This window comes from Seriola lalandi, unplaced genomic scaffold (assembly GCF_002814215.2).
Source record: "Seriola lalandi dorsalis isolate HSWRI2012SDOR001 ecotype SW California unplaced genomic scaffold, Sedor1 jcf7180002054925, whole genome shotgun sequence".
NCBI classification, from domain to species: Eukaryota; Metazoa; Chordata; class Actinopteri; order Carangiformes; family Carangidae; genus Seriola; species Seriola lalandi.
In genome coordinates this window covers 1108237-1124433 of record NW_019525477.1, presented here as the reverse complement: position 1 = coordinate 1124433, position 16197 = coordinate 1108237, and the positions used below count along the sequence as shown (strand labels likewise).

The 16197-nt window shown below is 41.2% G+C and overlaps 1 protein-coding gene across 6 annotated transcripts in view; it reads right to left on the bottom strand.

Annotated features, from left to right (window-relative positions):
• The window catches only part of ralgapa1 (Ral GTPase activating protein catalytic subunit alpha 1), a 75514-nt gene that overhangs the window by 18701 nt on the left and 40616 nt on the right, over positions 1-16197 (bottom strand). For all 6 annotated transcript variants that reach the window (XM_087170003.1, XM_023431577.2, XM_023431580.2 and 3 more), the window contains 2 exons: positions 13226-13384; positions 10885-11012 (listed from right to left, as the gene is read on the bottom strand). In XM_087170003.1, coding sequence (XP_087026129.1) covers positions 10885-11012; positions 13226-13384 — 287 coding nt within the window. The remainder of the gene's footprint in view (positions 1-10884; positions 11013-13225; positions 13385-16197) is intronic.

Genomic DNA, 16197 nt, shown 5'->3' with positions numbered 1-16197 from the left:
CCTCTTAAATGCCGCCATTAAATTTTCCATGGGATAACCAGGGGTAGCTCGCCGCCTGGAGATGGGGGACACCTGGAGTCACAGTTTACTGGACTGATGACAGCTAATGTAGCCAGCGATCATGTACATTACTTTTAGACTGAAAATAAACATTTTGTGCACATATAAAAAAATTCTCAATGCAGACATTTCACATATCATGCAAAAAACACATTTAAATTAATCAAAATTGATTTTAATATACTGCTTGCATGATATACTATGTATTAACATCATTATTTAAAATCAAATATCTCATAATGAAGTTATTTCCCATAAAACCCACTTCTATGCACATGGAAATTCTCCATGCTGCTCTAAACAGCATTTCTTCTGATACTGTTTTTTACATTGAGAAATACTGTGAAAATTATTTTAGTTAAATGTAGACAGTACTGTCATTTTTACAAACCTGGCTGAGCTCTGATGCTTTTACATTGAAAAATACCAAAGTGATAAGAGATTTAGAAGAACCAACACTGCTGGCTCCAGCTCTCTCTGGACAGTGTTCGCTCGCTGCTATTCAGACTCTCCCTTGAAGTTTTTATGAATCATTTGGTCAGAGAAGTGAACAAATCACTCCGTCATTAAACTGGGTGAATCACCAAACATCTCTGTCACTGTGAAGCAGCACAGTCTTCCCTTCTTATCAATGTGAACAAAGGAAAAGTATTCCGTATAATATTTCATGGCAAACACAGACTTTTAAAAAGGTGAAAGATTAAATGAAAACTGCAACAACACCACTTCTGCCCATTTTCTAAGGCTTGTCTGCAAGATACCTCTTCTCAGAAAGAAACACACACACACACACACACACACACACACACACACACACACACACACACACACACACACACACACACACACCCTATCTGTCCTCTCCACCCTAGGCATTGGAACAGACAACATAGAGTAGGACATCAGAGGGATAATACAATTGGAAAAGCTTTACAGCGTGTAATGATAAACCTGTGCGTGTGTGTGTATGTGTGTGTCCATGCCCAAAGGAACAAGCTAATGGGTTTATATCTTTCTGTGATAGCAATGATATGGAGGCTTTGTGATTTCATTATGAGTGTGTGTGTGTCCACGTACGCCAAAGATGAGGACAGAGATAGGTTGGTCTAATGCACTACTTATTGTTAGGGCCTGATGTGCACGTCACCACACACACACACACACACACACACACAGACGCACACACACACTTCCACAATCGTATTTACCCCTATTCATCTGCTCTTTAACTCAATGCAAAAACAGAGACGGAGGAGAAAAACAGACGTGATACATTAATTGGCCCCTTGTCACCCCACTATTTCACCCTTTGACATGTGTGTGTGGGCCTGATGTGCACCCCCCACACACACACACACCCACACACACGCTCCTCCTTGTCACCACTGGGGAGCCCTAAAGCTGCCAGCGCAATTACAAGCTTTATTTAACGGACACACACACCAAAGTGCACAAAGGCACACACAAACACACAGCATGGGTGTTGGTGATTGTCACTGAGGCCATAGTAATAATTCTCTGATTAGGGAGATGGATCCTGTTCTTATCTGCAGGCTCTAAACGTTAGATAATATTCACCACACACACATATATATCCATATGCACAAAACCTTATAAGTCCTTATAACATGGATATAAGAAGTGACACAAAAAAAAAGGTCACTCCTGACAACCCAGTTGTTTTGCACAGATATTAAATTCAGAGTTAAGGATATTTAATATGTTCATCTTTCCACTTGTAGCGCTGTTCACAATATGCCTTAGTTAAAAAATAATGATCAGTTTTATACCAAAAGTTAGGAGCTATAAGATAAAATGACTCACTGATTAATTCATCTCCAGAAAGCTAACTGTAAACTATTGTAATAACCAATAAGTTGTTTTTTGAGCACAAATGCCAAACATTTTATTTGCTGCTTTTCTTTGTCTTAAATTATACTAAATAAATATTTCTGGGATAATATGGAAACTATTTTCGGACTATTTTGTAATTGTAAAACTACTGAGTAGGTAAATAGTCAGCAGATTAATTTATAAAGAAAATAATAAAACCAGTTGCTAATATACTGTATGTTAAACTAATAATATGAAAGAAACAATGTGAATAAAAGGCTTGTTTTTGGTCACTCTGCTGGGATGAAACTAGTGTGTGAAAGCTGCACAAATGCTGTCTCACTTGGCACTAATTAGCTGTTGGTTAATGTGCTTTTTCTTAGATTAATTCATTATTCATTTACATTGATATTGATACTCTGAGCCTTCGTAAATGGTTCTCTTGTTTCCGTCTGTTGACGGTCAAATTGAAGGCAGCTATCAGAGCTCATGACACACAGTTTGCTGTGCGTCGTCTTGGTTATCTGTGACATCCCAGCCTGAATCTTAAACACCTTGTCACATAACAATACTTACACACCCTGGCACAATGTGAATTCAAACACAAACACACACACATACACACACACAGCAGATTAGCTTGTTTACCAGTCAGAGGGGGGTCTGCTCCAACAAGGTGTGATCAAGCCACTGATAGCTACAACTCATGTGTCTGCACAGCTCTCTGTGACAAGGGGTATATGTATACACATATACACACACATACACACACATATACACACACACACACACACACAAACACACACACACACACACACACACACACACACACAGTCATTACATGAATCATATACTTCACAAATTAGTGCAGAAAAGCATGATGGAACATGAGTAATATCTAAAGTTATACACCTCACTAACCAGTAATTTGGCTTTTTCTCTTCGATAATTCTTCAGTCTATGTGTGTGTGTGTGTGTGTGTGTGTGTGTGTGTGTGTGTCAGTGTGTGTGTGTGTGTCAGTGTCTGTTTAAAATATACATGTATCTTCAGTTCACACAGAATCGAAACATCAGAGCATTTTGAGGTCCACGCCAGTAGCTGTTTTGAGTCGGGGGCCTCATCTAAAGATTTGATGTAACAGGAATTTCTTGTTGTCATGTATGTGGGAAATGAAAACATTTCAAAACCCCTTTAAACAATGCAGGGAAGTTTGATGGTAGTCTTCAGACCTCATACACCTCCTTCACTGTAATCTGCGCAGGCTTAAATTCTGTTTGATGGAATGAGATGAGAATTAGCGCTGGGTTGAAAAAATCGAAAATTCTCAGATTCAAATCAATTTTCATTTGAATAATCCGATATAGATTCATAAAACGGCCGTAACCCAATTAGTCTTGCTTGACCAGACTTATCGTGCAACGAGATCTGGTCATGTGACATTGTGGCTCCAATGAAGACAGCGGCAAATCTAAAAGGCAGATGTATGGTTGTATTTCGGATTTAAAAGCTACGAAGACAGCGAAGAGCAGGAAAAAAGCGAATTACGACCTTGTGAATTGAAACAGAATCTCTTTGGAAAATCAGTGGCAACACCCAGCCCAACTGAGAATGTGAATGTTGGGCTGGAAAATTAAAATCTAAAAGATTTCTCATGATTTTTGTAAAACAGCGGATGAGTGATCTATAATTCAATCATAAAAGTCGACTGACTGTATCATCTGTACACTTTCATCATGCACCAAAGTGTTAATGATCATAGTGCTAATATTGTACGTGCTTGTCTAACAGCCTTACATCCTGACAGCATCTCTCACACACACACACTTTTCCCCAAGGAGTAGTGGAAGAGATTAGCTGTGACCCCTCCTCCTCACCCCTTTCTTTTCATTTCCTCTATCTGCCCAACGGGAAACAATTAACCACAATCACCTCCCCCTCTGCATGCATTCACACACAGACTCGCATTCATTTCTTTACTCTTAACCCTCACTAAAACACAGACCCTTCACCTAATCCTAATTGTATATTTAAGCCTCAAATACCACTCAACGTGTGGTTCTGATTTGCTGTCAATTTGCCAGTGTGGCTGCTCATGGAGCGCTGTGTTTTCAATGAGGACTGTGTACATACATCCATTTTTGACAATATGCAGAAGCTTTATTTCTCACTTCAAAATGTTGCAGTGTGCTGACAATTCCCTCTAAAGTGGTTTTAAGTTTCGCCATTATTCTCATTTCTAAAAAATCTGTCTCACTGATTTTTTTTTACTTTACACAACTGCATCAAACGCAGCGGTACAGCTTTCTTTTACATCAGGGGAGGTGCTCCCTCCATGTCTGATGGAAGTAGTGGTACTCTGGGGAGGTGAAGGATAACATGACCCCATTTCAGCATCCGCAATAACAAAATGTCTTCAATTTGTAAGGTTTTGCCCTCACCTTTCTACCATGGTGAGGAACATACACTCCTTGTCACACACAGCAGATTGTAGCCTTACTGGGACAATAGACTCTATTGTGGGAGCTGGCAAAAAGAAGCCAGGCAGGCCGCTAGGCGTTTGGCTGCTCTTGGTGTGTGTGTGTGTGTGTGTGTGTGTGTGTGTGTGTGTGTGTGTGTGTGTGTGTGTGGATATGGGGGATAATAGCGCTACATGCCCAGAGCTGCCATCATTTCACTGGGAACAGTGTGTGAAAGAGAGGGAAAGGCAATGACACACACATGCACAGAAAACACACACACAAACACAGCATCGCTATCACACTGAGCCATATGCTGACCCTAGCCTCAGTGCAGCTATCTCTGCCAATCAACTACTAGAGGGGATGTCCCAGACACACACACACACACACACACACACACACAGACACACACACACACACACACACACACACACACACACAAACTCGATAGCTCTAATCCTCAGAGTGAAATGTATACAAATATACACATGAAACATAAACACAGTGAAATGCACAAATGTAAATGGACAGATGATATACATTTGAAGAATCATCCACACACAAACACCTGCTGGCAGAGTGTGTGTGTGTGTGTGTGTGTATGTTTGTAGCAGCTTAGTATCTCTCCAACATTGTTCCCCAGAACCACAATCACCCAATAGCAGGTGGAAGACGGCCACAGCTTGGTCTTTCACAGACTCATTCACTAAACACCAACTGACATGCACACTCTAATGCACGCACGCACGCACGCACGCACGCACACACACACACAATATACAAACAGGGATGGATGTCAGCACTGATCTCCCGATTCGATTCACAAAGCCCAGAATCGATTAATTTCGATTCCTGAAGATTCATTTACATCAGATCAATACCAACGTTTAACATTAAGTGATTCTCAGAATTTAACCAGGGAACTTAAATTTCTTCTACATTCAACAAGTGAGCAACACTAGTGTTTCTTCCAATCTAAAATTGTGTGAAGCGCACTAACACTGGTCCGGTTGTGGCCCAAGGATTTACTTTCCTTGGCAAATGTAAGCAAATAAAAAACAACACATCTATATTTTCTTATGCCTGAGCAGGAATAATAAAAAAGACCTGCACCACTGACGAAGGTGTCATCGTTATACAAAGCAAATGCTATCCTATACAGCGACACATGGACTGTCAGTAGCAGATGCTTACCAGTAGAGACATCCACTTTAATGATCACTTTGAGCACAGACAGGGCAGAAACTGAAAGTCTGCTCACTAATTCTTCTGCACTGTTTGTGTTGACAGCACATCAGCCTGACATCTGCAGACAGTTGGTTAGGTCTCCGGCAACGAGGGATTGAAGAAAAAAAAAAGAAGAAAAGAACCCACACGCTGTTGAGTCAACTTCCACGGCTTCATATCTCATAGCAAGAGATAATACCTCTTCAACAAACACAGACAGAGCTCAGATCAGTGTGCAGTCTTTTTTTTCAGTGTGTAGATACGATCTCTAGATTAGCTAGGAGATAGCCAGATTCAGCTATCCCATTTACACACCCTGAAGCTCCACTGGAACCACTTATAACAAGTAACAACTGCCTACACGGGATATCTGGCGCAGATGTACATGTTTACTGCGCAAGGTGGATCTTGAGATTTGTTATCAGATGGTGGAGTGGCTGTAACAGATCTAGCTAAGTGAACCAAAGGGATCCGGGATCTGTAGCTCACCTTTTAGAGTGCGCACCACGTCTCTACAGCAGCCGGCACAGGCTGCATGTTATCCTCTCTGTCACCCCTATCTCTCCTGTCTCTCTCTACTAATATACTACCAAATGAACATATCTTAATTGTAATAAATTAAGGAATATAACTAGTATTAGCATTTACTGAAAACGTTGTGATACAGTCAAGGTCTTGCAGCTGAAACCCATCACTATGATATATATATATATATATATATGATATAGAAACATAAAGTTATGTTGTCATATTGAGACCACATCAGGTTTCCTAATCTTTCTGGACGAATCAGGTCTGAGTTCCCCTCTAGGAGCCTGTCTGTGTCCGTCTTTGTAGAGGTACAAAGTTGGAATTGACCCGTTCCCTCATGTGACCTGAAGGCAGCATCAGGTTCAGGAGGAGGTGGTGACACCATATTGCTACATATATTGCTCAACAGTTTGTTCCTCACTTTCATCTGGTCTAATCTATGAGTTCTGAAGAAGAAATCAATCTCACTCTTCATTGACCATGTACAGGTTTTACAACTGCGTACAGTGAGGGCTGTATGCAGAGTGGTCGTATGTGTGTGCGTACATGTATACCACTGGGGAGTCTTGGATTGCTTTTCTTGCTGTAATGAGCTGATATGTGAGATAGAGTTGTGCTTACACACAGCTGCCCCAGCAGCCTGGCACTCCGTGTGTGTGTGTGTGTGTGTGTGTGTGTGTGTGTGTGTGTGCTTTTGGATGGCTCTAGTCATGGTGAATGAAAGATCAGAGAGAGAGAGAGAAGGCAGATGGACCGCCCTGAGGGCCAGGAGACGGAGAGAGAGAGAGAGCGAGAGCGAGAGGGAAGAAGACAGACAGACAAAGAGAGAGAAAGAAAGAAGAGAAAAATGCCAGTTCAACACTGACACACTTTGCCCTGCCAACCTTCTTTTCATCTCTCTCTTCCCCTATGTGCTTCTGTGTCAGCCCCTCCGTGAGGACACTGCATGTTACAATGCAGCACTCACAAACACACACCACACAGTCACACAGCCTGATGAGGGGCCTCACACACACACACAAGGACATCAAACCTTCATGAGCTGCATGTGGACTCAACTCTGGGAATGCTTGCTTTTACTTCATAACAAGAAGGTAAAAGCCATGTGTATTACACTGATGAACTAAAACATCACGACCACCCCTGCATAATATGTTGTTGGTCCTTCGCACGCCAACAAAACAGCTCTGACCCACCATGATGGACTCTACAAGACCCCTGAAGGAGCCCTGTGGGACCTGGCACCAACACATCAGCAGCAGATCCTTTAAATCCTGTAAACTGGTGAGGATCAGACTTTTTTACAGTCGCTCAGGTCTTTACAGCTGCCCATTTCTCCCACATCTAACATGTTGACTATTCGCTTACCACCTAATATATCCCAGATATTGACATGTGCCATTGTTACGAGATAATCAACGTTATTCGTTTCACCTGTGAGTGGCCCTAATGTTTCAGCTCCATCTCTGTTGCTGCTCCTGTAATTCACATCTGTATTGGTTTACAGTGTTTTAAAGCCACTATTATGAAAATCCAGTGTTTGTCAAGTTCATAAACTCGATTTAAAGTCAGTTTCAGGTTTAATCGACTAATTAGTTTAAATTAAATTTACCCCAAATGTATATGCAATTGTTTGGCCTGTGCTCGAGTTTAAATTTGTGGGTTTTTTCTGTGTATGTTTTTCAGTCTAAGGTCTCTGACTCACTCTGGGGACAAAATAGAGTAAATAGGGAACATATTTTTTCACTTTTTACTTAATTTGTATTGCTTTATATTGTATTATCTTATCTTGTGTTGCCATAAACATTCAGAAACTCTTCTAAGTTGAAACTTATTGTTAAGGATTGTTATTACATCATGATGTCAGAGTTTCTCTCGGGTTAGGACGATGATGATGAGCAGAAATAAAGATAAGGGGGAAAGAAAAGTAAAGAAATCTGAAGAAGAGGAAAAACAGACAACATGACAGAGATAGAAGGAGAAACAGAGATGCTCTGAGATAAGGGAGTTAGAGAGACAGAAGAGCAAATACAGGGACAGAATCAGAGAGAAATGATGATGAGGGGCACAGTGACACAAGACAGGAGCAGAAGAAATGAGAGCACAACATGACATAGAGGGATGCTAGGGCAGAGATGCAGAGGCAGAGAGATAGAGGGAGAGAAGGAAAGAAAAAAAGGAGTAAGAAAAGTAGAGTGCAGAGTGGGGGGAGAGAGAGACAGAAGAGGAGAGAGGTGTGTGTAGCAGAGAGATGGGGAGTCAATAATGACTGATTACTGTAATTCAGCCTGTCAGAGACATCGAACTGCTGCTACCACCAATCAATACACACCAGGACACTTGCAGACACACACAAACACCTCCAAACGAGCATGTTCGACACGTGTGTCATCAGGCTTGTGTACATGGCCACACACACACACACATACAGTACGGACATACGGACATATATATAAATGCACAAAGCAAAAACCCACAAACACAACTGCAGAGATGTCTACATGTCTGCGCACTCACTCAAGATCGCTGGAGTTGCAGAAAATGCACACACAAGTTGAGATATGAATATGTGTAAAGAAAGTGCACGCGCACGCACAAACACAATGGGGTCGGGAGGTATTAGATACGAGCCCCACACTGAGTCTAACAATCTCTCCGTCTTGCTGGGTGGACGTGGCAAAGCAAAATGGCTTCTCAACCCCCACCCTTCTTCCACCTTGTTGGCTAGCATCACCTCTAACACTCGTATTATCTTTCTGAATGGAGGAAAGAGGGCGGAAGGAAAAGAGGAGGAAGATAGGAAGGGAGGAGGAAGAATAGGGAGCAAGACAGAAGCTGAGAGGGAAAAAAAAGTTGAATGCAAGAGGAGAAAGAGAAAAGAGGGTTGAAAGACAAGAGGCAAGATGAGACTGAGGAGGCAGATTGTGGTGAAGGTGATATGTGGGACAAGGTTAAGAAGGTCAAAGAGAGGAAGAAAGGAGTACACCAAGAGGAGAATCAAGATGAGACAGAGGGGAAATAATAAAAGAAAAAGGAAAGGGAGAGGCAAAAATACTAAATTGTTATTATTCTATTACTGTTACAATGACAAAGTATGGATTGTAATAAATTAGTGGACCAGACATTCGCATCTCTGTGTCAGTGGATTCTCTCTTTGAATGGAGTGACTAGTTTTTAGAGACCTAACCAGTTTTTGAGGAGGTCTTTCCCTCGCTGATACAATGCACAAAAGTTGTCAATAGTACTTGTCTGTCATTGGCAGCTCTCAGTCTTTGTAAGCTCCTGTCATATGGGATGTGGTGGAGCTGAGCTGGCGAGACCTTTGGCCCATGCTGCTGCACAAAGTCTTTATATTTATTTATTTCTCTTCTTTTTGCTCCTTCCCTTTAAAAAGGTACCCTGTGGAGTTTTTGTCCACAAGTAGTGCTATGGAGCAATGCGCTAATGAGGTGAGGAAGTGAGGCAGTGAGGAAGATGTATTCTAGCACAACAAACATGGATGTAATTGTAGGATTTAAAAAATTAAGCTGTACACTTGCTTTATGATAAAGAAAACGCACTAAACATGTTTGTTATCCCTCTAGGAGGCATGGATAAATTTTGGTAAAACTGAATGAACACAAAGAGTAAATAAAGTGTGTTGATTGTAGGTCCACGCTATATTTATTTAACTTAAAAGCTTGGCGAGAAGGGCTTTATACTTCTGTCAGCCCAGGTTGCAGGTGGTATAATGACTGATCTGCACATGCTCGAGGTGAGTAAAGCATTGCTTCTGTCTGTCACCCAGAAAATATACCTTATTTCATCACAATGCAAATAAAGTTGAACTTATCTGGATATGAAGGGAGGAAGAACAGATGATAAGCAGACAGACAAGAAGACAGAATCATTAAGGGAATCAAATTGCTCTAAGTGCCTCTTAAAAGAAATTCCAATGATCAGTCAGTAGCTCAGCTCGCCTCAACGGGGGAAACTGTCACCTCACAATTACATGTGCAATTGCGTGTGTGTCTGTGCGTCTCTAACAACGCTGCACGAATCCGCATGTCTGTATGTGGATGTACATGCGTTAGTGAGGAGTTCATATGAGCGTAATCGTCCATCTGCGTTTCTTAGAGTGGAGACTGTGTACGAAGAGTGTGTGTATGTATGAGTGTATGTGTGTGTGTGTGTGTGAGACCAGAGAGCAAAACCCCTCATTCAGAACCAGCATTAGAAAGGAGAATCATCGATAAGTATTGAGCGCTGGGCTTGTTCCAACCAAACTACCATCGAAACGGATCAAGCAGACAGACTGTATACACACCCATTGGTCTGTTTCTCTTTCTCTCCTGCACACACGCGCGCACACACACACACTCCATCCAAACTTTATGTGCCTGGCTGTGCACAACAAACGCACAGACACACGGATGCACGTACACGCACACACTTGATATATAGCACTTCAGAGCCAACTAAATACAGCTCTATCACACAAGCACTTATATTCTGAAAGCCAAACACGACTGGACATTGATTTGCTATTCTTAACACTTGAGCTGAGTGATAACCAACATACTCGCTCACACATACATGAGCAAGGATTTCAACAGACGGCACAACAGCACAGATTTATTCAAACAACTTAAAGTCAGCAAGCGAAGCCTACAAACAACTAAGTTTTAAAGAGCTGAGCATGAGGTGTTAGCCCGGAGATAGTGATTAAAGGCTTCTGTAACTTACCTTTGTCGTTCAGTTTTGAATACTCTGAGTAGGGTTTTCAAAGGATACAAGTTCTGGTATAGAGGAATGAGGGATTTGAGAGCTCGACTGGCGTTGATAGCTGTGGCTCTGACCATGGTGGGCAAAATCTTCATGTCCACGATGGCACCGTCAAACAACGGACCAAAGAACGGCACCTGCAGACACAAACACAAGGAGTGAAACAGGCATTAAACAACAAATAACACAATCCCATGCTGATAAGATATTTTATTTATAACCTTTCGAGGCACTCAAGCACACCTTACAACACAAATCAAATATAAAGTAGCAACAGACAGTATCAAACATCCAACAAGGCTTAAGTATGTTAAAATTGAGAACAAATATATTTGCATAAAATAAATGATTGTATAGAACGTTAGCGCTGGAGTCAAACAGAAAAGGCAAGTTTGAAGGAGTGTGTTTTGAGGTGAAATTTAAAGGATGAAAGAGTCAATATGTCTGACGCTTGTGGCAGCCTCTCAAAGACAGAAAATTCTAGATGTTTTATGAAACAGGACAATCTCTGTCTGTTCTGACAAGCAATGACTGATATGACAAATTTTTTTTTCAATGATACACTATTTGATTCAGGCTATGGTTTTCTGCTTTAATTCAATGCTTTGCTTGTGGAATCCACCAAAGAGAATAATGTCAGACTTTTTATTGAATTTATTTGTGGACCAGGTCTCCAAGCCGTGCACTCTGTGACTGAATACAGTGCTTTCAGGACGACAACACAGAGAATATCTTATCTAACTTGTTTTTGGATTCATGATAATTCAATATTTTTGCTTGTAGAATGAATGAAACGGAATAAGGTTATGTTATTAGTGCTGTGGTATCTATGTCATACAGAAAAAAACAGCATTTTATTGTGTTAAGTCTTGTTTGAAATAGAGTTATGCTATCAGTGCTGTGGTATTAATGTCTGTGTGTTTTAGACTGATACATTAACCAGAGCAGCAAGACTCGGGACAGGACTCTCTCTAGGATTGTTAGTCAATCTGGATGCATATCTGTGTAGTCTGGTAGGAAACATAAAATTATTTACCAAAACACTGTCCATGTTTCCAATTTTATTCCTTACCCAACTCACAGACTCTCCGAGTACATACAATATGAAGTCTCTACCATCAACATAATATCTAGAGCTGCAGCGATTAGTCGATCAATTGGCTGACAGAAAAACACTTTACCAATTCTGGACTGGTTGGACTAGTTGGCCTTGAAACCTTGAAAAAAGTAGTATGTAGTATTAACTTAAGGTCTACTTTTTTCTGCTTTTACTGGAGCTTTCAATCACATCTCACAGTCTTTCTCTGCAGATGAAGTTTGCTCAGACTGAAGAACTTGATTTAGGGATTTTTGTCTGACATATAGAATTGACAAACATAATCAAACATAATTAATATTATACATATTTCATATAAAGAAATTGATTGAAAGATTGAAAGACATTTAAATAATCTGTAGATTAATTGAAGTGTAAGTGTGACATGATGCCATCCGACTGTAAACTGTTTAAGAGGGTGCACCGATTGGCCTCTGTGCATTTGTTCCTCTGTACATTACACACAGTGACTCTAATAACTGGCTTCTGACCAGATTCACATGAATAATGTGTCCCACACTTGGACCCAACATTTATGTAAGACTAAAAGTCTACAGCAAAACTAGCGGCTCTGTGTGGCTGTACTTAGGCACAGCGATGCGTTGAGCATCAGCGTGCTAACATGATAAAATTGACAACAGCTAACACGTTGATGTTTAGCAAATATAATGTTTGTTATGTATGTTAGCACTAATTAACACAAAATTAGCACAAAATACAACATATAGCTGAGAGTGAAAGCTAATACTTTTGCAGGTATTTGGTGATAAATCAAAATATTGGACAAAATGACATTTTGACCTGAAGATGGCACTAAATTAAAAGTTAAGGGATCACCAAGGTGATTACAATTCATCCAAAAGGGGGAGATGAATAAGGGCGCCCATTTCATGGCAATCCATTAGTACCAAACTTTAGGAAAACCCATCAAACAGTTGTTGAGATATACCGACCAACCAACACGTACAGAGCCACGAATATGGCTACAAATTAAACTGATGGCCAGTGATTGACACTGCAATTACATTCCCACAACAGGTTACATGTATAGTTATCACCGATTAGTCCAGAGGGGAAGTGAATTATCATCCTGGGTTTTAATGATGAGTCTAAATGTCTTGCTGTTTCAGAGTCATTTTCACCTAATAATAAGGATTCTTGGGAAACACTGAAATGTTGATGCTGAGTAATTGCACAAAGTATTGACGACTGGCAGTTTGAGTCCAGTATCAAAATGCTGAACGCTCCTCTTACCTCTGGTTTTTTGAGAATATGGATGGAGTACATGTGGTTCTTCATGGGGTAGATGATGATTAGTACATCTCCGAACTCAGTGGGGATGATTCCTCGACGGTAGTCTCTGGAATGTTCCGACCAGACAATGTGGACCTCGTCATTACCCAGGTGTCTCAGCTGGAGGCGGAGGCAAGAAATATTAATAGTTGAATCAAAACAGAATAAATGTCTCACATTTTTCTTTGTGAAGCATAAACAACACAAACTAAGTCAATGCCAACCACACACACACACACACACACACACACACACACACACACACACACACACACACACACACACACACACATACACACACACAGGATCTCACACAATGAACTAGAAAGGCTGTATCCATCATAAACCCAAGGCTTTTGATTCTGTGTGTGTACGTGCTATAGGTGGCCCTGGGGGTGATGGAGTGAGTGTGTGAAGATGGAGAGTGGACACAAAGACAGAGTAAAGCTCCGGAAAGACGGAGTGTGGGCTGGAAGACAGATGGGATCAAGCCTGATGCTGTGCGATGGGGTGTGCGTGTGTGATGGTTCTCATTCACTCAGTGGTCTACAGTCAGGTCTGGTGACAGCTCTGTCATTAACCTTGATGTCTGCCAAAAAGCACACACACACAAACACTAACACCAGCTCCCCACACAGACGTCTCTCTACTTGTCTGTTGTGTCACACAACCTCAGATGGCTGCCGGACTCGGCCTTGGCCCTGAGACAAACACAAGACATTTCCTTTTAAATATGTGTTTAACTGGAATCAGTTGTGTATCTTGTCCTCTGTCAAGGTTTTTAAAGACGTATGATTTGTCTGCACAATGTGAGGGGATTTGTTAATCAAAAAAGACTGTCCCACGTTGTGTATCAGGACGCACAGTTTGATAAAATGTAATTTTATTTGTACACACACAACTCCCTCAACTGTCATATAAGCCTGGGGGTGAATTAATTAAGATGGAGGCCTGGAGAACTTGTTACCTTACTGTTTGGAAGTTACTTCACCCACTTGCCATTATGACTCTGCATGAATTTACGTGACTGCACTGAATTATAGGCCTAATTAACGTTGATATATTAGGCAGAGTTTGGAAAATATGTGAGTAATAGAGATGTATTTAACAAGTTCTACTTAAAATAAATCTTTTAGAGGCACTTTCCTGTGACGGTGCTTGCAATTCAAAGTGACACACAACTCACAATGATACTGACAACGAAGGGCTCTGCCATTATCACATTTGGAGAGTGAGAATTATGGGCTTTAAGCTGTATTTTTGGGTGTCAGAACAATTAGATGACACAGTGTAATAAGGCGAAGTGGAGTCTTAGTGTCTGATGTGCTTCTCTGAGCTGTATCACTATTTTAAATGTGGCTTTAATCCTTTGAATCGTTTTTTAAAGCAGATGTGGTCTGACAGGGAGCAGAACACACTGCAGAGTGAGAACTGGACAAATGCCCTGCAATGGACTAAATTCACACTGCAGTGTGTATTGTTGTGTGTGCATGTGTGTGGCAGAGGGATGGATGATAAATGCCTGCCAGTATGGACATGTGTATGTCTGTCAGTTTAACCTCTTTGTGGACAAACTGTGTGTGTGTTATGTGTTTGTAAGCCTGTGTGTGCTAACCGACACATGCATGTGGGTGTCTGTGTTCAACAGACGCTCACATTTATAATCGTGTGGTTATTTGTGCAACTGATGTGAATGAAGCCCTCAGTGGATGTGTGTTTGTGTCAAGTTAAACAGGTTTATTGTGTGTGTGTGTGTGTGTGTGTGTGTGTGTGTGTGTGTGTGTGTGTGTGTATGTGACTATGCGTGTTTGATGGGGCCATCAGCTGATCAGGGAGATGGATGGTGTCGGACCAGGCACTGATAATCCAATCAGGAGCCTGCAGCGACGTGATAGGCTGAGAAGCAGGAAGTATGATCTGATTAAAGCGACATTATGGCCATGTGCAGAGCGCCCAGTGCCCGGGGGTTGACAGGTGTGCACACACATGCGCAGCCCGTGCATACGAACACACACACACAATGGGGGGTGAACAGGGACACGGAGGGAGAGGTGCACGTACATACGCTTGTGATTATTTACTAAAAGTCCCACATGTGTGTGCGTCTGTGTGCGATCACTACAACTCAGCCATCCAGATGTACGTGTGTGTGCATGTTTGATTAACACACGAGCGTGTGTGTGTGTGTGTGTGTGAATGTATGTGTGTACATCTGTGTGTGCATCCTGCGACTGCACTCATCAAAGTACGTCCACTAAAAGTGCTTGTTTTTGCCCGACAGAAGACTGTTATTATAAGTGTCTGTCAACCAGGGCTGCTGCGATTAGTGGCAATAATCGATGGCGTCTACGCTGAAAATACATTAACATCAATATTTTTAATTGACACATAAATTTATCTATTTCTTACCAGCCACAATATCAACATTGACCATCACAATGATTTTCTATTTTATTTTTATTCCATCTATAGTTGTGCTGCGTCTCTGTCCAGGGTGGAGCTGCTTACTCAGTGCGGTGGACACAGAACCAGGTGATGTAAAGATAACTTTTAGATAACTTGAGTTGGCGACAATTATAACTGTACTGTACGTTACTGTAAGTGCAATAAAAAGTAAAGAAGGTAAAGAAAGAGAACCAGTAATAGCATGAACCAGATCAATGATAAGATGATAAGGTAAAATAAGATATGGATAAGATAAAGATAAAATCCTAAGGATACTCATCCCTACAGCTGGTTAGTGGCTTCATTCTGATGATCACTCACAAAAATATGATTACTTCATTTGTAAGTGTTGTCTCTTCATTAGAAGGGACTTTTTAATGTCTTTTGTCCTTGTAGCTGCTAAATACTCCCATAAAGCAATAAAGTCGGCTGCCTGTTAACTTAGAATTTACACTGAAAAAGTGATTGGGAGAATGTTTAGGCCAGAA